Genomic DNA, 25,000 nt, shown 5'->3' with positions numbered 1-25,000 from the left:
ACATGCATGCACATCTGTAATGTACACAACATGCATGCACATCTGTAATGTACACACTTGATGCATGACATCTGGAATGTACACAACATGCATGCACATCTGTAATGTACACAACATGCACGCACATCTGGAATGTACACAACATGCATGCACATCTGGAATGTACACAACATGCATGCACATCTGTAATGTACACAACATGCATGCACATCTGTAATGTACACAACATGCATGCACATCTGTAATGTACACACTTGATGCCTGCACATGTGGATAAGTAGTGTATAAATATGACATTAGTGTAGAAATATATAGTATAGAAATATGAGTGCAGAAGTAGATTTGAGGTGGTAAACAGTTGAGTGTGCGAGTGAGCATCCTCTGGTCAGCGAGTGTTGGCCTATCTTGGATGCTGTGCAGCACATGCGCAGTAAAAATGACAAGCAAAGATTCAGTGAAATCAAAAATGGAGCACTTTCATTTGGGAAGTGGCGCCAAAATGGCCGCTGCCCTGTGAGTCACGTGACCCCTGTCAGGCGGCACTCAAGTCACGTGACCTGATGGCTGCTTGACAGGGGTCATGTGACTCCTGTGAACCAACCAGCAAACACAGGGAAATGTACACAATATTACAAAGATTTGTATGATGACGACTAACACAATGATGATGATTATTACTATCATGTACAATAACACAATGATGATGATTATTACTATCATGTACAATATAATAACACAATGATGATGATTATTACTATCATGTACAATATAATAACACAATGATGATGATTATTACTATCATGTACAATATAATAACACAATGATGATGATTATTACTATCATGTACAATATAATAACACAATGATGATGATTATTACTATCATGTACAATATAATAACACAATGATGATGATTATTACTATCATGTACAATATAATAACACAATGATGATGATTAGATGTATAGATAGTATTTTATTGAGGAGAGTTCCTTCAGGAAAATGTAAAATTCCAGCCTGAGTCTACAGAGTTGAGATCATTTTATAAAGTAAAAAGTAAATAATGGAGGTACAAATGGAAACAAAATTGAAAAATATAACAATAAGCATAAAAATAAAAATCAACAATGGGAATACAAATACAACAGTAAAATAAGAATATAACAAGAGAAACTAGGCAGTGGTGACCATGTTATGTTATTACATGTTTATTACTATCATGTATGCTATAATAACATGACGATGATGATGATGACTATCATGTACATAATTCAATAATAACAAGATTGAAAGAGGAAGTCACATGACAAGATGCAGGAAAGAGGAGACGAGTGTTCAATGTACTCAGTCATAGAAAGTTCTAGACATCAGTCGTGAGCCCTGACTGGAGGGCGAGGCAGGCAGGAATAACAAACCTGATTGGCACGTGCCAGCAGGTGTGTCAGGCTGCCAGTCAGGCACAGGTGAGACATGCAGGAAGTGGAACCAAAATAAGAGCACTGACAGGAAATAAAGACAAACTAAGGAAACATAATCAGACATGAAGTGACAGAGCAGCACACTTTTATCAATATTGTCTTGTATTTAAATATATATATGAATATAAATACATATGCATAAATAATAATACATGAATACATATGAATATAAATATTAATATATGTATAGACATGCACCTGGGGATAGGCCCCTCCCACCTCCAAAGACATGCACCTGGGGATAGGCCCCTCCCACCTCCAAAGACATGCACCTGGGGATAGGCCCCTCCCACCTCCAAAGACATGCACCTGGGGATAGGCCCCTCCCACCTCCAAAGACATGCACCTGGGGATAGGCCCCTCCCGCCTCCAAAGACATGCACCTGGGGATAGGCCCCTCCCACCTCCAAAGACATGCACCTGGGGATAGGCCCCTCCCACCTCCAAAGACATGCACCTGGGGATAGGCCCCTCCCACCTCCAAAGACATGCACCTGGGGATAGGCCCCTCCCACCTCCAAAGACATGCACCTGGGGATAGGCCCCTCCCACCTCCAAAGACATGCACCTGGAGATAGGCCCCTCCCACCTCCAAAGACATGCACCTGGGGATAGGTTGATTGGCAACACTAAATGGTCCCTAGTGTGTGAATGTTGTCTGTCTATCTGTGTTGGCCCTGTGATGAGGTGGTGACTTGTCCAGGGTGTACACTGCCTTCCGCCCGATTGTAGCTGAGATAGTCACCAGTGGCCCTGCGACCCCAAAAGGGAATAAGCGGTAGAATGGATGGATGGATGGATGGATATTTATATATAACAATAATATAAATATAATAAGTGGTAGAAATGGATGGATGGGTGTGTGTGTGTGTGTGTGTATATATATATATATATATATATATATATATATACATATATATATACATATATATGTATAAAACAATATGTGAATATAGAGATGATAGTCCAATAAAAATAAGTTGATGTTAATGATATGTAAATATTCGGATGAATATGTAAATCGTGTAGACCGGAAGTCAAGTGTTGTCTTTAATTGTGTCGTTTTTTACACGTCATTTGTCGTGACTGCCCCCCCCCCCCTCTCTCTCTCTCTCTCTCTCTCTCCCCCAGTGCGCGCAACACCAATTCCTCCTCCTCCTCCTCATCATCATCTTCATCTTCTTCTCCTCCTCCTCCTCCTCCTCCCTCTTCTCCCCTCCTGATGCCACCGAGGTCATCTTCGGATTGATTTCCCACACGTGAGTTTTTTGGTTTGTTTTCCCGCGGACGGACGGACGGACGGAGATGTCCGAGGGCGCGGAGAGGATTCCTTCGTCCGCCGCGGACACGAGCAGCGCGGCCCGCCAACATTAATTGGAGGAGAAGAAGGATCGTCAGAAAGTCCCGCGGCTCGCTGACCCCCCCCTTGACCCCCCCAGTGTGATCGCGGGAAGATGGCGCACCTGATCCGCCACAAGCTGACCAACAAGCTGACCAACGCGGCCCACACGGTGTCCAACAAGTCCCAGGCCAAGGTCAGCGGCGTGTTCGCCCGCCTGGGCTTCCAGGCCGCCACGGACGAGGAAGGCCTGGGCTTCGCCGAGTGCGACGACCTGGACTATGACTACCGGCAGGGCGTGCAGATGGACGTCCTGCAGGCCGGGGACGACTACGGCCCGCTGGGCGGAGAAGGAGGCCCGGAGGCCGGGGACAGTCGCTACCAGCGGGACGCCACCGGGGCCCTCAAGAGCGCGGGCTCCGTGGACGAGGACAAGCCCAAGATCACGTCGTGGGAGGCCGGCTGGAACGTCACCAACGCCATCCAGGTATGCGCGCGCGTGCACGGCGGCCGAGGCCCAAAGTCACCTTGGACGCAATTACAGGCGCCCTCGCACGCATGCGCACTTGGAACAATTAACGCCACTCATCAAAAACTAACGGAACGGTTGTTGTCTAAAACAATGAAGCACAATACAAGATCATCTTTGTATATAAAGAATGCAACAAAGTACAATTGAATGAGCTTTATTTAAAAACAATACAACGAATTACAATAGAAATGTTTATGTAAAAATAAAACGAATGACAATAGAATTATGTTTATATAAAAACAAAACGATTTACTGTATTTATGTTTATATAAAAACGATACAACGAATTACAATTGAATTATGTGTTTATAAAAAAAACAATAAAACCAATTATAAATTGAATGATGTTTATTTAGGAAACAATACAACGAATTAATATATAATTATGTTTATACAAAAATAATAAAACAAATTACAGTTGAATAATCCTTATTTCAAAAAACAAAACGAATTACAATTGAATTATGTTTATACAAAAATAATAAAACCATTCACGACATAATTGTATAAAAACAACAAAAACGAATTACAATATAAAAAAAACATTGTTTTTATGTAGACATAAATATATTGTAATTCCTTGTATACAACGAATTACAATTGAATTATATTTCTAAAAAAACATTAAAACGAAATGCAATTAAATAATGTTATTTAAAAAACGAATTACAATAGAATCATGTATATAAAAACAATAAAACAAATTACAACTGAATTATATTTTTCAAAACAAGAAACCAAATTGCAATTGAATTTTATTGATAAAAAGAACTAGTTACATTTATAACAATAAGCACACAAAATGTAATTGAATTATATGCATAGCGACAAAGTTACAATTAATGACATCAATATGCAAACAAAAACAAATCATGTTCATATAAACACCACCAAATGAGGATAATAACGAAATAAAGATTCATAAACAAATCAAATGTGTGATTTCACAACGAATTATGGCATCAAAAGCAAGTCAAATTTTATTTTGATGAATTTGAAGTTGACTTAAAGGAAGATTTTGTTACGCAACTAAAACTAATATGCAGCACTCATATAGACATCATTCTAATAAACACTATCTAATAATACCATATATACACACATTATATTAAATATACACATATATATATATATACATATATGTATATATATATATATATATATACACACATACATACATACATACATACATATATATATATATATATATATATATATATATATATATATATATATATATATATGTATGTATATATATATATATATATATATATGTATATATATATATATATATATATGTATGTGTGTTGTCTTTATTTGAAATAGAAAATAGTTATATTGAGTAAAAGAATGGATAAGCATGAGAGCGATTTGGTGTTTTTATAAATGGATGTAAAAAAGATGCAAACAATGATGTATTTGACATAAATGACGAGGCGACCTGCATGAAGGTGTGAATGTGTGATAAGACTAATTATGTAAATCCTCTCATGCATGTTGGCTGCGTGGGGGAGGGGCGCCCACTCTTCTTCTCAAACAGAAAGGCACTGCAATAAAAGATATTTGAATTTTTTTTTTTTCCAGATTTTCATGTGAATTTGTGTTATGTTCATTAAATGTCGTAAATAAAAATCACTTCAAACATGATTTTAATAAGCAGATTCTCCTAAAGCTCTAATGGGCCTGCACTGCTAACCTTAGCATGCTAACACTTTCTGCTAGCCTTCAAGCTAATTATGTTTAAAGCTAACATTCATGCATGCAAATGTCTTCATTTTGTTTGTTTCAACTACAAAAGCAGTCAAGTTGTCACCTTGTGTAAATGCTAAATAAAAAAGGGATACAACAAATGATTTTCAACTTCTATTCAATTGAATAGAAAGTAGAGACAAGATATTTCATCTTCACACTGACAAACTTTGCTATTTGTTGCAAATATTAGCTCATTTGGAATTTGATGCCTGCAACATGTTTCAAAAAAGCTGGCACAAGTGGCAAAAAAAGAGTGAGAAAGTTGAGAAATGCTCATCAAAGACTTTTTCGGAACATCTCACAGGTGAACATGCTAATTGGGAACAGGTGGGTGCCATGATTGGTGATCAATCACACAATCAATCAATCAATCATTTAATCAATCAATCCAATCAATCAATCAATCAATCAATCCAATCAATCCATCAATCGTTTATTTATGTAGCCCTAAATCACAAGTGTCTCAAAGGGCTGCACAAGCCACAACAACATCCTCGGTCCAGCGGCCACATAAGGGCAAGGAAAAACTCACAACCCAGTGGGACTATGAGAAACCTTGGAGACAAAGGGTAGACCGGATACAATGGACGTCGAGTGGGTCTGACATAATATTATGGAAGTCCAGTCCATAGTGGATCCAACATAATAGTGAGAGTCCAGTCCATAGTGGATCTAACATAATAGTGTGAGAGTCCAGTCCATAGTGGATCTAACATAATAGTGAGAGTCCAGTCCTTAGTGGATCTAACATAATAGTGAGAGTCCAGTCCATAGTGGATCTAACATAATAGTGTGAGAGTCCAGTCCATAGTGGATCTAACATAATAGTGAGAGTCCAGTCCATAGTGGATCTAACATAATAGTGAGAGTCCAGTCCTTAGTGGATCTAACATAATAGTGAGAGTCCAGTCCATAGTGGATCTAACATAATAGTGTGAGAGTCCAGTCCATAGTGGATCTAACATAATAGTGTGAGAGTCCAGTCCATAGTGGATCTAACATAATAGTGAGAGTCCAGTCCATAGTGGATCTAACATAATAGTGAGAGTCCAGTCCATAGTGGATCTAACATAATAGTGTGAGAGTCCAGTCCATAGTGGATCTAACATAATAGTGTGAGAGTCCAGTCCATAATGGATCTAACATAATAGTGAGAGTCCAGTCCTTAGTGGATCTAACATAATAGTGAGAGTCCAGTCCATAGTGGATCTAACATAATAGTGTGAGAGTCCAGTCCATAGTGGATCTAACATAATAGTGAGAGTCCAGTCCATAGTGGATCTAACATAATAGTGAGAGTCCAGTCCATAGTGGATCTAACATAATAGTGTGAGAGTCCAGTCCATAGTGGATCTAACATAATAGTGTGAGAGTCCAGTCCATAGTGGATCTAACATAATAGTGAGAGTCCAGTCCATAGTGGATCTAATATAATAGTGAGAGTCCAGTCCATAGTGGATCTAACATAATAGTGAGAGTCCAGTCCATAGTGGATCTAACATAATAGTGAGAGTCCAGTCCATAGTGGATCTAACATAATAGTGTGAGAGTCCAGTCCATAGTGGATCTAACATAATAGTGAGAGTCCAGTCCATAGTGGATCTAACATAATAGTGAGAGTCCAGTCCATAGTGGATCTAACATAATAGTGAGAGTCCAGTCCATAGTGGATCTAACATAATAGTGAGAGTCCAGTCCATAGTGGATCTAACATAATAGTGAGAGTCCAGTCCATAGTGGATCTAACATAATAGTGAGAGTCCAGTCCATAGTGGATCTAACATAATAGTGAGAGTCCAGTCCATAGTGGATCTAACATAATAGTGAGAGTCCAGTCCATAGTGGATCTAACATAATAGTGAGAGTCCAGTCCATAGTGGATCTAACATAATAGTGAGAGTCCAGTCCATAGTGGATCTAACATAATAGTGAGAGTCCAGTCCATAGTGGATCTAACATAATAGTGAGAGTCCAGTCCATAGTGGATCTAACATAATAGTGTGAGAGTCCAGTCCATAGTGGATCTAACATAATAGTGAGAGTCCAGTCCATAGTGGATCTAACATAATAGTGAGAGTCCAGTCCATAGTGGATCTAACATAATAGTGTGAGAGTCCAGTCCATAGTGGATCTAACATAATAGTGAGAGTCCAGTCCATAGTGGATCCAACATAATAGTGAGAGTCCAGTCTATAGTGGATCTAACATAATAGTGAGAGTCCAGTCCATAGTGGATCTAACATAATAGTGAGAGTCCAGTCCATAGGGGATCTAACATAATAGTGAGAGTCCAGTCCATAGTGGATCTAACATAATAGTGAGAGTCCAGTCCATAGTGGATCTAACATAATAGTGTGAGAGTCCAGTCCATAGTGGATCTAACATAATAGTGAGAGTCCAGTCCATAGTGGATCTAACATAATAGTGTGATAGTCCAGTCCATAGTGGATCTAACATAATAGTGAGAGTCCAGTCCATAGTGGATCTAACATAATAGTGTGAGAGTCCAGTCCATAGTGGATCTAACATAATAGTGAGAGTCCAGTCCATAGTGGATCCAACATAATAGTGAGAGTCCAGTCTATAGTGGATCTAACATAATAGTGAGAGTCCAGTCCATAGTGGATCTAACATAATAGTGAGAGTCCAGTCCATAGTGGATCTAACATAATAGTGAGAGTCCAGTCCATAGTGGATCCAACATAATAGTGTGAGAGTCCAGTCCATAGTGGATCTAACATAATAGTGTGAGAGTCCAGTCCATAGTGGATCTAACATAATAGTGAGAGTCCAGTCCATAGTGGATCTAACATAATAGTGTGAGAGTCCAGTCCATAGTGGATCTAACATAATAGTGTGAGTCCAGTCCATAGTGGATCTAACATAATAGTGTGAGAGTCCAGTCCATAGTGGATCTAACATAATAGTGAGAGTCCAGTCCATAGTGGATCTAACATAATAGTGAGAGTCCAGTCCATAGTGGATCTAACATAATAGTGTGAGTCCAGTCCATAGTGGATCTAACATAATAGTGTGAGTCCAGTCCATAGTGGATCTAACATAATAGTGAGAGTCCAGTCCATAGTGGATCTAACATAATAGTGTGAGTCCAGTCCATAGTGGATCTAACATAATAGTGTGAGAGTCCAGTCCATAGTGGATCTAACATAATAGTGTGAGAGTCCAGTCCATAGTGGATCTAACATAATAGTGAGAGTCCAGTCCATAGTGGATCTAACATAATAGTGAGAGTCCAGTCCATAGTGGATCTAACATAATAGTGTGAGTCCAGTCCATAGTGGATCTAACATAATAGTGTGAGAGTCCAGTCCATAGTGGATCTAACATAATAGTGTGAGAGTCCAGTCCATAGTGGATCTAACATAATAGTGAGAGTCCAGTCCATAGTGGATCTAACATAATAGTGTGAGAGTCCAGTCCATAGTGGATCTAACATAATAGTGAGAGTCCAGTCCATAGTGGATCTAACATAATAGTGAGAGTCCAGTCCATAGTGGATCTAACATAATAGTGTGAGAGTCCAGTACATAGTGGATCTAACATAATAGTGAGAGTCCAGTCCATAGTGGATCCAACATAATAGTGAGAGTCCAGTCTATAGTGGATCTAACATAATAGTGAGAGTCCAGTCCATAGTGGATCTAACATAATAGTGAGAGTCCAGTCCATAGTGGATCTAACATAATAGTGAGAGTCCAGTCCATAGTGGATCTAACATAATAGTGAGAGTCCAGTCCATAGTGGATCTAACATAATAGTGAGAGTCCAGTCCATAGTGGATCTAACATAATAGTGTGAGAGTCCAGTCCATAGTAGATCTAACATAATAGTGTGAGAGTCCAGTCCATAGTGGATCTAACATAATAGTGAGAGTCCAGTCCATAGTGGATCTAACATAATAGTGAGAGTCCAGTCCATAGTGGATCTAACATAATAGTGAGAGTCCAGTCCATAGTGGATCTAACATAATATTATGGAAGTCCAGTCCATAGTGGATCTAACATAATAGTGTGAGAGTCCAGTCCGTAGTAGATCTAACATAATAGTGAGAGAGTCCAGTCCATAGTGGATCTAACATAATAGTGAGAGTCCAGTCCATAGTAGATCTAACATAATAGTGAGAGTCCAGTCCATAGTGGATCTAACATAATAGTGAGAGTCCAGTCCATAGTGGATCTAACCTAATAGTGAGAGTCCAGTCCATAGTGGATCTAACATAATAGTGAGAGTCCAGTCCATAGTGGATCTAACATAATACTGAGAGTCCAGTCCATAGTGGATCCAACATAATAGTGAGAGTCCAGTCTATAGTGGATCTAATAGTGAGAGTCCAGTCCATAGTGGATCTAACATAATAGTGAGAGTCCAGTCCATAGTGGATCTAACAATAGTGAGAGTCCAGTCCATAGTGGATCTAACATAATAGTGAGAGTCCAGTCTATAGTGGATCTAACATAATAGTGAGAGTCCAGTCTATAGTGGATCTAATAGTGAGAGTCCAGTCCATAGTGGATCTAACATAATAGTGTGAGAGTCCAGTCCATAGTGGATCTAACATAATAGTGTGAGAGTCCAGTCCATAGTGGATCTAACATAATAGTGTGAGAGTCCAGTCCATAGTGGATCTAACATAATAGTGTGAGAGTCCAGTCCATAGTGGATCTAACATAATAGTGTGAGAGTCCAGTCCATAGTGGATCTAACATAATAGTGTGAGAGTCCAGTCCATAGTGGATCTAACATAATAGTGAGAGTCCAGTCCATAGTGGATCTAACATAATAGTGTGAGAGTCCAGTCCATAGTGGATCTAACATAATAGTGAGAGTCCAGTCCATAGTGGATCTAACATAATAGTGAGAGTCCAGTCCTTAGTGGATCTAACATAATAGTGAGAGTCCAGTCCATAGTGGATCTAACATAATAGTGTGAGAGTCCAGTCCATAGTGGATCTAACATAATAGTGTGAGAGTCCAGTCCATAGTGGATCTAACATAATAGTGAGAGTCCAGTCCATAGTGGATCTAACATAATAGTGAGAGTCCAGTCCATAGTGGATCTAACATAATAGTGTGAGAGTCCAGTCCATAGTGGATCTAACATAATAGTGTGAGAGTCCAGTCCATAGTGGATCTAACATAATAGTGAGAGTCCAGTCCTTAGTGGATCTAACATAATAGTGAGAGTCCAGTCCATAGTGGATCTAACATAATAGTGTGAGAGTCCAGTCCATAGTGGATCTAACATAATAGTGAGAGTCCAGTCCATAGTGGATCTAACATAATAGTGAGAGTCCAGTCCATAGTGGATCTAACATAATAGTGTGAGAGTCCAGTCCATAGTGGATCTAACATAATAGTGTGAGAGTCCAGTCCATAGTGGATCTAACATAATAGTGAGAGTCCAGTCCATAGTGGATCTAATATAATAGTGAGAGTCCAGTCCATAGTGGATCTAACATAATAGTGAGAGTCCAGTCCATAGTGGATCTAACATAATAGTGAGAGTCCAGTCCATAGTGGATCTAACATAATAGTGTGAGAGTCCAGTCCATAGTGGATCTAACATAATAGTGAGAGTCCAGTCCATAGTGGATCTAACATAATAGTGAGAGTCCAGTCCATAGTGGATCTAACATAATAGTGAGAGTCCAGTCCATAGTGGATCTAACATAATAGTGAGAGTCCAGTCCATAGTGGATCTAACATAATAGTGAGAGTCCAGTCCATAGTGGATCTAACATAATAGTGAGAGTCCAGTCCATAGTGGATCTAACATAATAGTGAGAGTCCAGTCCATAGTGGATCTAACATAATAGTGAGAGTCCAGTCCATAGTGGATCTAACATAATAGTGAGAGTCCAGTCCATAGTGGATCTAACATAATAGTGAGAGTCCAGTCCATAGTGGATCTAACATAATAGTGAGAGTCCAGTCCATAGTGGATCTAACATAATAGTGTGAGAGTCCAGTCCATAGTGGATCTAACATAATAGTGAGAGTCCAGTCCATAGTGGATCTAACATAATAGTGAGAGTCCAGTCCATAGTGGATCTAACATAATAGTGTGAGAGTCCAGTCCATAGTGGATCTAACATAATAGTGAGAGTCCAGTCCATAGTGGATCCAACATAATAGTGAGAGTCCAGTCTATAGTGGATCTAACATAATAGTGAGAGTCCAGTCCATAGTGGATCTAACATAATAGTGAGAGTCCAGTCCATAGTGGATCTAACATAATAGTGAGAGTCCAGTCCATAGGGGATCTAACATAATAGTGAGAGTCCAGTCCATAGTGGATCTAACATAATAGTGAGAGTCCAGTCCATAGTGGATCTAACATAATAGTGTGAGAGTCCAGTCCATAGTGGATCTAACATAATAGTGAGAGTCCAGTCCATAGTGGATCTAACATAATAGTGTGATAGTCCAGTCCATAGTGGATCTAACATAATAGTGAGAGTCCAGTCCATAGTGGATCTAACATAATAGTGTGAGAGTCCAGTCCATAGTGGATCTAACATAATAGTGAGAGTCCAGTCCATAGTGGATCCAACATAATAGTGAGAGTCCAGTCTATAGTGGATCTAACATAATAGTGAGAGTCCAGTCCATAGTGGATCTAACATAATAGTGAGAGTCCAGTCCATAGTGGATCTAACATAATAGTGAGAGTCCAGTCCATAGTGGATCCAACATAATAGTGTGAGAGTCCAGTCCATAGTGGATCTAACATAATAGTGTGAGAGTCCAGTCCATAGTGGATCTAACATAATAGTGAGAGTCCAGTCCATAGTGGATCTAACATAATAGTGTGAGAGTCCAGTCCATAGTGGATCTAACATAATAGTGTGAGTCCAGTCCATAGTGGATCTAACATAATAGTGTGAGAGTCCAGTCCATAGTGGATCTAACATAATAGTGAGAGTCCAGTCCATAGTGGATCTAACATAATAGTGAGAGTCCAGTCCATAGTGGATCTAACATAATAGTGTGAGTCCAGTCCATAGTGGATCTAACATAATAGTGTGAGTCCAGTCCATAGTGGATCTAACATAATAGTGAGAGTCCAGTCCATAGTGGATCTAACATAATAGTGTGAGTCCAGTCCATAGTGGATCTAACATAATAGTGTGAGAGTCCAGTCCATAGTGGATCTAACATAATAGTGTGAGAGTCCAGTCCATAGTGGATCTAACATAATAGTGAGAGTCCAGTCCATAGTGGATCTAACATAATAGTGAGAGTCCAGTCCATAGTGGATCTAACATAATAGTGTGAGTCCAGTCCATAGTGGATCTAACATAATAGTGTGAGAGTCCAGTCCATAGTGGATCTAACATAATAGTGTGAGAGTCCAGTCCATAGTGGATCTAACATAATAGTGAGAGTCCAGTCCATAGTGGATCTAACATAATAGTGTGAGAGTCCAGTCCATAGTGGATCTAACATAATAGTGAGAGTCCAGTCCATAGTGGATCTAACATAATAGTGAGAGTCCAGTCCATAGTGGATCTAACATAATAGTGTGAGAGTCCAGTACATAGTGGATCTAACATAATAGTGAGAGTCCAGTCCATAGTGGATCCAACATAATAGTGAGAGTCCAGTCCATAGTGGATCTAACATAATAGTGAGAGTCCAGTCCATAGTGGATCTAACATAATAGTGAGAGTCCAGTCCATAGTGGATCTAACATAATAGTGAGAGTCCAGTCCATAGTGGATCTAACATAATAGTGAGAGTCCAGTCCATAGTGGATCTAACATAATAGTGTGAGAGTCCAGTCCATAGTAGATCTAACATAATAGTGTGAGAGTCCAGTCCATAGTGGATCTAACATAATAGTGAGAGTCCAGTCCATAGTGGATCTAACATAATAGTGAGAGTCCAGTCCATAGTGGATCTAACATAATAGTGAGAGTCCAGTCCATAGTGGATCTAACATAATATTATGGAAGTCCAGTCCATAGTGGATCTAACATAATAGTGTGAGAGTCCAGTCCGTAGTAGATCTAACATAATAGTGAGAGAGTCCAGTCCATAGTGGATCTAACATAATAGTGAGAGTCCAGTCCATAGTAGATCTAACATAATAGTGAGAGTCCAGTCCATAGTGGATCTAACATAATAGTGAGAGTCCAGTCCATAGTGGATCTAACCTAATAGTGAGAGTCCAGTCCATAGTGGATCTAACATAATAGTGAGAGTCCAGTCCATAGTGGATCTAACATAATACTGAGAGTCCAGTCCATAGTGGATCCAACATAATAGTGAGAGTCCAGTCTATAGTGGATCTAATAGTGAGAGTCCAGTCCATAGTGGATCTAACATAATAGTGAGAGTCCAGTCCATAGTGGATCTAACAATAGTGAGAGTCCAGTCCATAGTGGATCTAACATAATAGTGAGAGTCCAGTCTATAGTGGATCTAACATAATAGTGAGAGTCCAGTCTATAGTGGATCTAATAGTGAGAGTCCAGTCCATAGTGGATCTAACATAATAGTGTGAGAGTCCAGTCCATAGTGGATCTAACATAATAGTGTGAGAGTCCAGTCCATAGTGGATCTAACATAATAGTGTGAGAGTCCAGTCCATAGTGGATCTAACATAATAGTGTGAGAGTCCAGTCCATAGTGGATCTAACATAATAGTGTGAGAGTCCAGTCCATAGTGGATCTAACATAATAGTGTGAGAGTCCAGTCCATAGTGGATCTAACATAATAGTGAGAGTCCAGTCCATAGTGGATCTAACATAATAGTGAGAGTCCAGTCCATAGTGGATCTAACATAATAGTGAGAGTCCAGTCCATAGTGGATCAAACATAATAGTGAGAGTCCAGTCCATAGTGGATCTAACATAATAGTGAGAGTCCAGTCCATAGTGGATCTAACATAATAGTGTGAGAGTCCAGTCCATAGTGGATCTAACATAATAGTGAGAGTCCAGTCCATAGTGGATCTAACATAATAGTGAGAGTCCAGTCCATAGTGGATCTAACATAATAGTGAGAGTCCAGTCTATAGTGGATCTAACATAATAGTGAAAGTCCAGTCCATAGTGGATCTAACATAATAGTGAGAGTCCAGTCCATAGTGGATCTAACATGATAGTGAGAGTCCAGTCCATAGTGGATCTAACATAATAGTGAGAGTCCAGTCCATAGTGGATCTAACATAATAGTGAGAGTCCAGTCCATAGTGGATCTAACATAATAGTGAGAGTCCAGTCCATAGTGGATCTAACATAATAGTGTGAGAGTCCAGTCCATAGTGGATCTAACATAATAGTGAGAGTCCAGTCCATAGTGGATCTAACATAATAGTGAGAGTCCAGTCCATAGTGGATCTAACATAATAGTGAGAGTCCAGTCCATAGTGGATCTAACATAATAGTGAGAGTCCAGTCCATAGTGGATCTAACATAATAGTGTGAGAGTCCAGTCCATAGTGGATCTAACATAATAGTGTGAGAGTCCAGTCCATAGTGGATCTAACATAATAGTGTGAGAGTCCAGTCCATAGTGGATCTAACATAATAGTGAGAGTCCAGTCCATAGTGGATCTAACATAATAGTGTGAGAGTCCAGTCCATAGTGGATCTAACATAATAGTGAGAGTCCAGTCCATAGTGGATCTAACATAATAGTGAGAGTCCAGTCCATAGTGGATCTAACCTAATAGTGAGAGTCCAGTCCATAGTGGATCTAACATAATAGTGAGAGTCCAGTCCATAGTGGATCTAACATAATAGTGTGAGAGTCCAGTCCATAGTGGACCGAACATAATACTGAGAGTCCAGTCCATAGTGGATCCAACATAATACTGAGAGTCCAGTCCATAGTGGATCCAACATAATAGTGAGAGTCCAGTCTATAGTGGATCTAACATAATAGTGAGAGTCCAGTCCATAGTGGATCTAACAATAGTGAGAGTCCAGTCCATAGTGGATCTAACATAATAGTGAGAGTCCAGTCCATAGTGGATCTAACATAATAGTGAGAGTCCAGTCTATAGTGGATCTAATAGTGAGAGTCCAGTCCATAGTGGATCTAACATAATAGTGTGAGAGTCCAGTCCATAGTGGATCTAACATAATAGTGTGAGAGTCCAGTCCATAGTGGATCTAACATAATAGTGTGAGAGTCCAGTCCATAGTGGATCTAACATAATAGTGTGAGAGTCCAGTCCATAGTGGATCTAACATAATAGTGTGAGAGTCCAGTCCATAGTGGATCTAACATAATAGTGTGAGAGTCCAGTCCATAGTGGATCTAACATAATAGTGTGAGAGTCCAGTCCATAGTGGATCTAACATAATAGTGTGAGAGTCCAGTCCATAGTGGATCTAACATAATAGTGAGAGTCCAGTCCATAGTGGATCAAACATAATAGTGAGAGTCCAGTCCATAGTGGATCAAACATAATAGTGAGAGTCCAGTCCATAGTGGATCAAACATAATAGTGAGAGTCCAGTCCATAGTGGATCTAACATAATAGTGAGAGTCCAGTCCATAGTGGATCTAACATAATAGTGTGAGAGTCCAGTCCATAGTGGATCTAACATAATAGTGAGAGTCCAGTCCATAGTGGATCTAACATAATAGTGAGAGTCCAGTCCATAGTGGATCTAACATAATAGTGAAAGTCCAGTCCATAGTGGATCTAACATAATAGTGAGAGTCCAGTCCATAGTGGATCTAACATAATAGTGAGAGTCCAGTCCATAGTGGATCTAACATAATAGTGAGAGTCCAGTCCATAGTGGATCTAACATAATAGTGAGAGTCCAGTCCATAGTGGATCTAACATAATAGTGAGAGTCCAGTCCATAGTGGATCTAACATAATAGTGTGAGAGTCCAGTCCATAGTGGATCTAACATAATAGTGAGAGTCCAGTCCATAGTGGATCTAACATAATAGTGAGAGTCCAGTCCATAGTGGATCTAACATAATAGTGAGAGTCCAGTCCATAGTGGATCTAACATAATAGTGTGAGAGTCCAGTCCATAGTGGATCTAACATAGTAGTGAGAGTCCAGTCCATAGTGGATCTAACATAATAGTGAGAGTCCAGTCCATAGTGGATCTAACATAATAGTGGGAGTCTAAAAGAGGCTATAAAAGCAGCTTCCATGAAATGCTCACTCATTCACAAACAAGGACGGGGTGAGGTCACCACTTTGTCAACAAATGCCTGAGCAAATTGTTTAAGAACAACAAAGCATTTAGGGATGTCAGCATCTACACTCTGTAATGTCATCAAAAGGTTGAGAGAATGTGGAGAAATCACTGCATGTAAGTCATGATATTACACACCTTGGATCCCTCAGGCATCAAAAAGCCACATCACTGTGTAAAGGATATCACCACATGGGCTCATCTAAGATGGACTGATGCAGAGCGGAAAAGTGTTCAGTGGTCTGACGAGTCCACATTTCTAATAGTTTTTGGAAACTGTGGACCAAAGAGGAAAAGAATCATGGGGACTGTTCTAGGGTGAAAGTGTTGTAGTCAGCATGTGTGATGGTATGGGGGTGTATTAGTGATTGTTGTAGGGTGAAAGTGTTGTAGTCAGCATGTGTGATGGTATGGGGGTGTATTAGTGATTGTTGTAGGGTGAAAGTGTTGTAGTCAGCATGTGTGATGGTATGGGGGTGTATTAGTGATTGTTGTAGGGTGAAAGTGTGGTAGTCAGCATGTGTGATGGTATGGGGGTGTATTAGTGATTGTTGTAGGGTGAAAGTGTGGTAGTCAGCATGTGTGATGGTATGGGGGTGTATTAGTGATTGTTGTAGGGTGAAAGTGTTGTAGTCAGCATGTGTGATGGTATGGGGGTGTATTAGTGATTGTTGTAGGGTGAAAGTGTTGTAGTCAGCATGTGTGATGGTATGGGGGTGTATTAGTGATTGTTGTAGGGTGAAAGTGTTGTAGTCAGCATGTGTGATGGTATGGGGGTGTATTAGTGATTGTTGTAGGGTGAAAGTGTTGTAGTCAGCATGTGTGATGGTATGGGGGTGTATTAGTGATTGTTGTAGGGTGAAAGTGTGGTAGTCAGCATGTGTGATGGTATGGGGGTGTATTAGTGATTGTTGTAGGGTGAAAGTGTGGTAGTCAGCATGTGTGATGGTATGGGGGTGTATTAGTGATTGTTGTAGGGTGAAAGTGTTGTAGTCAGCATGTGTGATGGTATGGGGGTGTATTAGTGATTGTTGTAGGGTGAAAGTGTTGTAGTCAGCATGTGTGATGGTATGGGGGTGTATTAGTGATTGTTGTAGGGTGAAAGTGTTGTAGTCAGCATGTGTGATGGTATGGGGGTGTATTAGTGATTGTTGTAGGGTGAAAGTGTTGTAGTCAGCATGTGTGATGGTATGGGGGTGTATTAGTGATTGTTGTAGGGTGAAAGTGTGGTAGTCAGCATGTGTGATGGTATGGGGGTGTATTAGTGATTGTTGTAGGGTGAAAGTGTGGTAGTCAGCATGTGTGATGGTATGGGGGTGTATTAGTGATTGTTGTAGGGTGAAAGTGTTCTAGGCAGCATGTGTGATGGTATGGGGGTGTATTAGTGATTGTTGTAGGGTGAAAGTGTTGTAGTCAGCATGTGTGATGGTATGGGGGTGTATTAGTGATTGTTGTAGGGTGAAAGTGTTGTAGTCAGCATGTGTGATGGTATGGGGGTGTATTAGTGATTGTTGTAGGGTGAAAGTGTTCTAGGCAGCATGTGTGATGGTATGGGGGTGTATTAGTGATTGTTGTAGGGTGAAAGTGTTGTAGTCAGCATGTGTGATGGTATGGGGGTGTATTAGTGATTGTTGTAGGGTGAAAGTGTTGTAGTCAGCATGTGTGATGGTATGGGGGTGTATTAGTGATTGTTGTAGGGTGAAAGTGTTCTAGGCAGCATGTGTGATGGTATGGGGGTGTATTAGTAATCGTTGTAGGGTGAAAGTGTTGTAGTCAGCATGTGTGATGGTATGGGGGTGTATTAGTGATTGTTGTAGGGTGAAAGTGTGGTAGTCAGCATGTGTGATGGTATGGGGGTGTATTAGTGATTGTTGTAGGGTGAAAGTGTTGTAGTCAGCATGTGTGATGGTATGGGGGTGTATTAGTGATTGTTGTAGGGTGAAAGTGTTGTAGTCAGCATGTGTGATGGTATGGTGGTGTATTAGTGATTGTTGTAGGGTGAAAGTGTTGTAGTCAGCATGTGTGATGGTATGGGGGTGTATTAGTGATTGTTGTAGGGTGAAAGTGTTGTAGTCAGCATGTGTGATGGTATGGGGGTGTATTAGTGATTGTTGTAGGGTGAAAGTGTTGTAGTCAGCATGTGTGATGGTATGGGGGTGTATTAGTGGTTGTTGTAGGGTGAAAGTGTTCTAGTCAGCATGTGTGATGGTATGGGGGTGTATTAGTGGTTGTTGTAGGGTGAAAGTGTTCTAGTCAGCATGTGTGATGGTATGGGGGTGTATTAGTGATTGTTGTAGGGTGAAAGTGTTCTAGCCAGCATGTGTGATGGTATGGGGGTGCATTCGTGGCCAAGGCATGGGTAACTTACACATCTGTGAAGGCACCATTAATGCTGAAAGGTACATACAGGTTTTGGAACAACATCAATCAATCAATGAATGTTTATTTATATAGCCCCAAATCACAAATGTCTCAAAGGACTGCACAAATCATTAAGACTACAACATTCTCGGAAGTACCCGCAAAAGGGCAAGGAAAACTCACACCCAGTGGGCAGGGAGAATTCACATCCAGTGGGACGCCAGTGACAATGCTGACTATGAGAAACCTTGGAGAGGACCTCAGATGTGGGCAACCCCCCCCTCTAGGGGACCGAAAGCAATACCAACATACCATGTTGCTATCCAAGCAACGTTAACATGGACGCCCCTGCTTATTTCAGCAAGACAATGCCAAGCCAGGTGTTACAACAGCGTGACTTCATAGTAAAAGAGTGCGGGTACTAGACTGGCCTGCCTGTAGTCCAGACATTGAAAATGTGTGCAGGCTAAAATATGAGAAGGCGCCCGAGCTGATGTGTGAGGTGTCGGCGTCCTGGCTGGATCTAGTCGGACTCACTTCGACAAACAGCAAGGACTCTGGAACCTGTCTTCTCAAGAGGGTCTGGACTCTCTTCCACTCAGGCACTTGCAGTGAGAGGCTATGGCCTGGGGTGGCAATTCTTGTTGCCCACCGGCTCAAAACCTGTACGTTGGAGTTTAACCCAGAAAACGAGAGGCTAGTTTCCCTCCGCCTTCAGGTGGCTGAGATATAGGTCCTGACTGTTTTTTGGGCTTTTGCACCAAACGGCAATTCAGAGAATCCACACTTGTTGGACTCCCTGGAGGGAGTACTGGAGATGCTAGCTCAGGTGATTCCCTCGTTGTACTAGTGGACTTTAAGGCTCCTTTTGGCAATGACAGTGAGACCTGGAGAGGCGTGATTGGGAGGAACGGCCGCCTGGATCTGAACCCGTGTGGTGTTTTGTTGTTGGACTTTTGTGCTGGTCACTGATTGTCCACAACAAACACCATGTCCAGACATAAGAGTGTCCATATGTGCACTTGGCACCAGGACACCCTGGGCCGCAGTTCCATGATCGACTTTGCAGTTGTGTCTTCAGATTTGCAGCCTCATGTTTTGGACACTCGGGTGAAGAGAGGGGCGGAGCTTTCAACTGATCATCACATGGTGGTGAGTTGGCTCCGATGGTGGGGGTGGATGACCGGGCAGGCCCAAACACATGAGGGTCTGCTGGGAAAATCTAGCACAGTCTCCTGTCAGAGAGAGTTGCAATTTCCACTTCTGAAAGAACTTCAAACATGTTACGGACATTGAGTCCGAATGGACCATGTTCCGTGCCTCTATTTTCGAGGCAGCCGATTAGTGCTGTGGCCGCAAGGTGGTTGGGGGTGTAGTGGTAATTCCAGAACCCGCTGCTGTGCTGAAGGAGGAGTCCTATTGGGTCCTTTTAGTTCATGGGACTCCAGAGGCAGTGGAAAAGTACCGACAGGTCAAGCGATGTGCGGCTTTGACGGTTGCAGTGGCAAAAACTCGGACATGGGAGGAGTTCGGAGAAGCCATTGAGAAAGATTTCTGGTGGGTTTCAACATTATTCTAGAATACCATTCCCCACCTTAGGGGGAAGCTTTGCACTATCAACACCGTGTATGGTGGGTGGGGATGGCGTGCTGCTGACCTCAACACGTCTTCCAATAAGGAAGCAGGGCCTGAGGACTCAGTAGTGGGCTCTCCTATTTCTCGAGCTGAGGTTGCCGAGGTGCTGGACGAAGTGGCTGGGGAGAGGGAAGTCTGGGGTTCCCTGCTTAAGCTGCTTCCCCCACCACCTGACCTTGGATAAGTAGAGGAAGATGGATGGTTGCCGTGTTAGTTAAGAAGCTCCTCGGTGGTCGGGCCCCTGGGTTGGTTGAAATCCATCTAAAGTTCCTTAAGACTCTGGATGCTATTGGGTTGTCGTGGTTGGCAAGACTCTGCAGACATCGGGGGCGGTACCCTCTGGATTGGCAGACTGGGGTGGTGGTCCCTCTCTTTAAGAAGGGGAACCGCAGGGTGTGTTCCAACTATCGTGGGATAGCACTCCTCAGCCTTCCCGGTAAGTTCTATTCAGGTGTACTGGAGAGGAGACTGTGCCGGATAGTCAGACCTTGGATTCAGGAGGAACAGTGTGGTTTTCGTCCTGGTTGTGGAACGGTGCACCAGCTCTATACTCTGGGCAGGGTTCTTGAGGGTGCATGGGAGTTTGCCCAAGCAGTCTACATGTGTTTTGTGGACTTGGAGAAGGCATTGGACCGTGTACCTCAAGAAGTCCTGTGGGGAGTGCTCAGAGAGTATGGGGTATCAGACTGTCTGATTGTGGCGGTCCGCTCCCTGTATGATCAGTGTCAGAGCTTGGTCCGCGTTGCCGGCAGTAAGTCGGACCAGTTTTTAGTGAGGGTTGGACTCCGCCAAAGCTGCGCTTTGTCACCCATTCTGTTCATAACTTTTATGGACAGAACCTGTAGGCACAGTCAAGGCGTTGAGGGGATCTACTGTAGTTTGGTGGCTGCAGGATTAGGTCTCTGCTTTTTGCAGATGATGGTCCTGATGGTTTCATCTGGCCAAGGTCTTCAGCTCTCACTGGATCAGTTGACAGCCAACTGGGATGAGAATCAGCACTGTAGGTTTAAACCTAAACCTTTTTGGATTTTGCTACGTGGCGCCATCTTGGAAGTATGCTAACATTTCTTATATTAGTTTTATGCTAGCTCTTTAGCTAAGTGTACATGTTTACACTTAAAAACCACTGATAGTAGGCTCATTTATTCTCAAGTTTGTTGTAATATTGTTTAACACACATCACTTCCTCTCCCCACAGGGCATGTTTGTCCTGGGCCTGCCGTACGCCATCTTGCACGGCGGCTACCTGGGCCTGTTCCTCATCATCTTCGCGGCGGTGGTGTGCTGCTACACGGGCAAGATCCTCATCGCCTGCCTGTACGAGGAGAACGAGGACGGCGTGCTGGTGCGCGTGCGTGACTCCTACGTGGATGTGGCCAACGCCTGCTGTGCCCCGCGCTTCCCGGCGCTGGGCGGCCACGTGGTCAACGTGGCGCAGATCATCGAGCTGGTGATGACGTGCATCCTGTACGTGGTGGTGAGCGGCAACCTGATGTACAACAGCTTCCCCGGCCTGCCCGTCTCGCAGAAGGCCTGGTCGGTGGTGGCCACGGCGGCGCTCCTGCCTTGCGCCTTCCTGAAGAACCTGAAGGCCGTGTCCAAGTTCAGCCTGCTGTGCACGGTGGCGCACGTGATCATCAACGTGCTGGTCATCGCCTACTGCCTGTCGCGCGCCCGCGAGTGGGCCTGGGAGAAGGTGAAGTTCTACATCGACGTGAAGAAGTTCCCCATCTCCATCGGCATCATCGTCTTCAGCTACACGTCTCAGATCTTCCTGCCATCGCTGGAGGGCAACATGCAGCGGCCCGCAGAGTTCCACTGCATGATGGAGTGGACTCACATCGCCGCCTGCGTCCTCAAGGGCCTCTTCGCCCTGGTGGCCTACCTGACGTGGGCCGACGCCACCAAAGAAGTAATCACGGATAACCTGCCCTCCGCCATCCGCGCCGTGGTCAACATCTTCCTGGTGGCCAAGGCGCTGCTCTCCTACCCGCTGCCTTTCTTCGCTGCCGTGGAGGTCCTGGAGAAGTCGCTGTTCCAGGACGGCGGGCGAGCCTTGTTCCCCGACTGCTACGGGCCGGGAGGTCAGCTCAAGTCCTGGGGTCTCGGCCTGCGCGTGGCCCTGGTGGTGTTCACGCTGCTCATGGCCGTCTTCGTGCCGCACTTCGCCCTGCTCATGGGCCTGACGGGCAGCCTGACGGGCGCCGGCCTCTGCTTCCTCCTGCCCAGCCTCTTCCACCTCAAGCTGCAGTGGAGGAACCTGCTGTGGCACCACGTCTTCTTCGACGTCGCCATCTTTGTCATCGGCGGCATCTGCGCCGTGTCGGGTCTCATCCACTCCATCGAGGGCCTCATAGAAGCCTTCAGGTACAACATCCAGGACTGACGGCGCCGTCCCCTTTTTCCACCTTCCCCTGCTGGGGAGGAAGAAAACCATGTTGTGTCAATCTTTTTATTTTGCCTTTGGTCGTGACGTACAATCAGAAACTCTACAACTCATTTTGGACGCCTGAACTCCAGTCCTGTCTTTATGTCTTCCTCTTTGGACTGCGGGCCTCAACTGCTCACTTGCAACCTCCTGTCACTTACCTGCAACCCCCTGTCATTTCTTGTCATTTACCTGAGCCGCTACTCATATGTACACAACAGTACAGTAGGATCTACAGTCTGCCCACACATAAACAAAACCTAAACCATCTGTTCCAGTTCCAGGGTCCAAATGCGACCACCTTCTTAAACAACATTTAAAATTGTTTTGTCAATTTTGGCTAGCATTTCCTGATGAAACCCTGACTGGGAATCGGGCCACTACCCTCAGGAATCGGGCCACTACCCTCGGAAAACAAACAGCTACCCTCGGAAATCGGACCGCTACCCTTGGGAATTGGACCGCTACCCTCGGGAATCAAACCATTACCCTCAACAGGCCCAACAATTATAACAAGTTTGTTGCAAGAGGGAAGGGTTTTTAAAGTTCCACCATGGTCGCATTCTGGTCCTGGACACAAAAAAATATTTCTTGTTTATGTTTGGAATTGTATTTCTACCAAGTGGTCCATTTGAGTCCAGTTGGGTCCCTTTGAGTCCAGTTGATTCAAATGGGTTCCAATTGGGTCCAGTGGGTTCCATTTGGGTGCAGTTGTATCCAGTTGGTTCCAGTTGAGTCTTGTTGGGCCCAGTTGGTTCCAGTTGGGTTTAGTCAGATCCAGTTGAATCTAGTTGGGTCAAGTGGGTTCAAGTTGGGTCTAATTGGGTCCTGTTGGTTCCAGTTGAGTTGAGTTGGTTCCAGTTGATCCTAGTTCGGTTCATTTGAATCTTGTTGATTCAAATGGGTTCCAATTGGGTCCAGTGGGTTCCATTTGGGTGCAGTTGTATCCAGTTGGTTCCAGTTGAGTCTTTTTTGGCCCAGTTGGTTCCAGTTGGGTTTAGTTAGATCCAGTTGAATCTAGTTTGGTCAAGTGGGTTCAAGTTGGGTCTAATTGGGTCCAGTTGGTTCCAGTTGAGTTTAGTTGGTTTGGTCAAGTTGGGTTCATTTGGGTCCAGTTGATTCAAGTGGGCTTCATTTGGGTTCAGTTGAGTCAACTGGGTTCCAAATGGGTCCAGTTGGTTCCACTTGGGTCCAGTTGTATCCAGTTGAGTCAAGTTGGGTCCAGTTGAGTCTAGTTAGATCCAGTTGAGTCTAGTTGGGTCAAGTGAGTTCCAGTTGGGTCAGGGGGGTTCCAGTTGAGTCTAATAGGCTCCAGTTGGCTCCAGTTCGATCCAGTTGGTTCCAGTTGAGTTCAGTTACTTTCAGTGGGTTCCAGTTGAGTCCAGTTGGGTCCATTTGGGTGGAGTTTGTAACCTAAAATGTGTGAAGTTGCTGTGCTAAAAGTCAGAAAGAGTTGTGTTACAAAAGTGATGTTTTGGAAAGCATTTGTGAAGAAGAGTTATTGCTTCCTGGTTCATGTCACATGACAGGTACAACAATGCTCAGGCGTGCATGAGAAAGTCCATGGTCACGTCGTATGAAGGGCACATGTTGTAAGAGCAGAGTGCAAAGTGCCGAGTCAGCATGAAGTGAGGTGAGAGACGAGTACAGTAAGTACAGTAAGAGTGGTTGACATTGACAACGCATACAGAGTTCATTACTTCTTGTTATTATTGTTATTCTGATGAAAGGTGGTTGCTGCTTTGTTTGTCTGCGTGCTCGTGACTGAAGTGGATCTCAAACCTTTGAAAAGTGATGTTTTCTCCCTGTGGAAACGCTGTGGAAACGTGTCATGCAATAAAAGTCCAATATGAAACGTGACAAAGACACTCTCTCCAATGCAGTCTCTCGCATGTACAGGATCTTTGATCAGCCATTTTAACAGCAGCTCCTACGAAACAAGTGGAACCTCTTTGTCAAATAGAGGAGCTTTGAAGAGTTGATCCTTGAAAACTGCAAAGCACTCCTCTTGTATAAAGGATCTTGGAGTAGTGTTTTAACGTACAAAGGATCTTTGATTAGTGTTTTTAACAGCAGATCTCTGAAAACTGCAAAACACTCTTGTATAAAGGATCTTTGATTAGTGTTTATTTTAAGGTATTAAGGATCTTTGTTTAGTGTTTATTTTAACGTATAAAGGATCTTTGTTTAGTGTTTATTTTAACGTATAAAGGATCTTTGTTTAGTGTTTTTAACAGTAGATTCCCGAAAACTGCAAAACACTCCTCTTGTATAAAG

The 25,000-nt window shown here is 42.7% G+C and overlaps 1 protein-coding gene across 1 annotated transcript; it reads left to right on the top strand.

Annotated features, from left to right (window-relative positions):
* Positions 1–2,606: 2,606 nt before the first annotated feature.
* Positions 2,607–24,533, top strand: LOC133544536 (vesicular inhibitory amino acid transporter-like). The gene is made up of 2 exons (XM_061889979.1): positions 2,607–3,301; positions 21,494–24,533. The coding sequence occupies exons 1-2, from the start codon at positions 2,930–2,932 to the stop codon at positions 22,679–22,681; spliced, it is 1,560 nt and encodes a 519-aa protein (XP_061745963.1). The 5' UTR covers positions 2,607–2,929; the 3' UTR covers positions 22,682–24,533.
* Positions 24,534–25,000: the final 467 nt, after the last annotated feature.

The sequence above is a fragment of the Nerophis ophidion genome, linkage group LG27 (assembly GCF_033978795.1).
Source record: "Nerophis ophidion isolate RoL-2023_Sa linkage group LG27, RoL_Noph_v1.0, whole genome shotgun sequence".
Classification (NCBI taxonomy): domain Eukaryota; kingdom Metazoa; phylum Chordata; class Actinopteri; order Syngnathiformes; family Syngnathidae; genus Nerophis; species Nerophis ophidion.
This window is presented reverse-complemented; position numbering and strand designations above follow the sequence as displayed.

Excerpts from the sequence above, each read along its gene's own strand:
- LOC133544536 (XM_061889979.1), top strand. The coding sequence starts at position 2,930 with ATGGCGCACCTGATCCGCCACAAGCTGACCAACAAGCTGACCAACGCG. Across the intron at positions 3,302-21,493 it reads ACGTCACCAACGCCATCCAG|GGCATGTTTGTCCTGGGCCT; the intron begins GTATGCGCGCGC and ends CTCTCCCCACAG.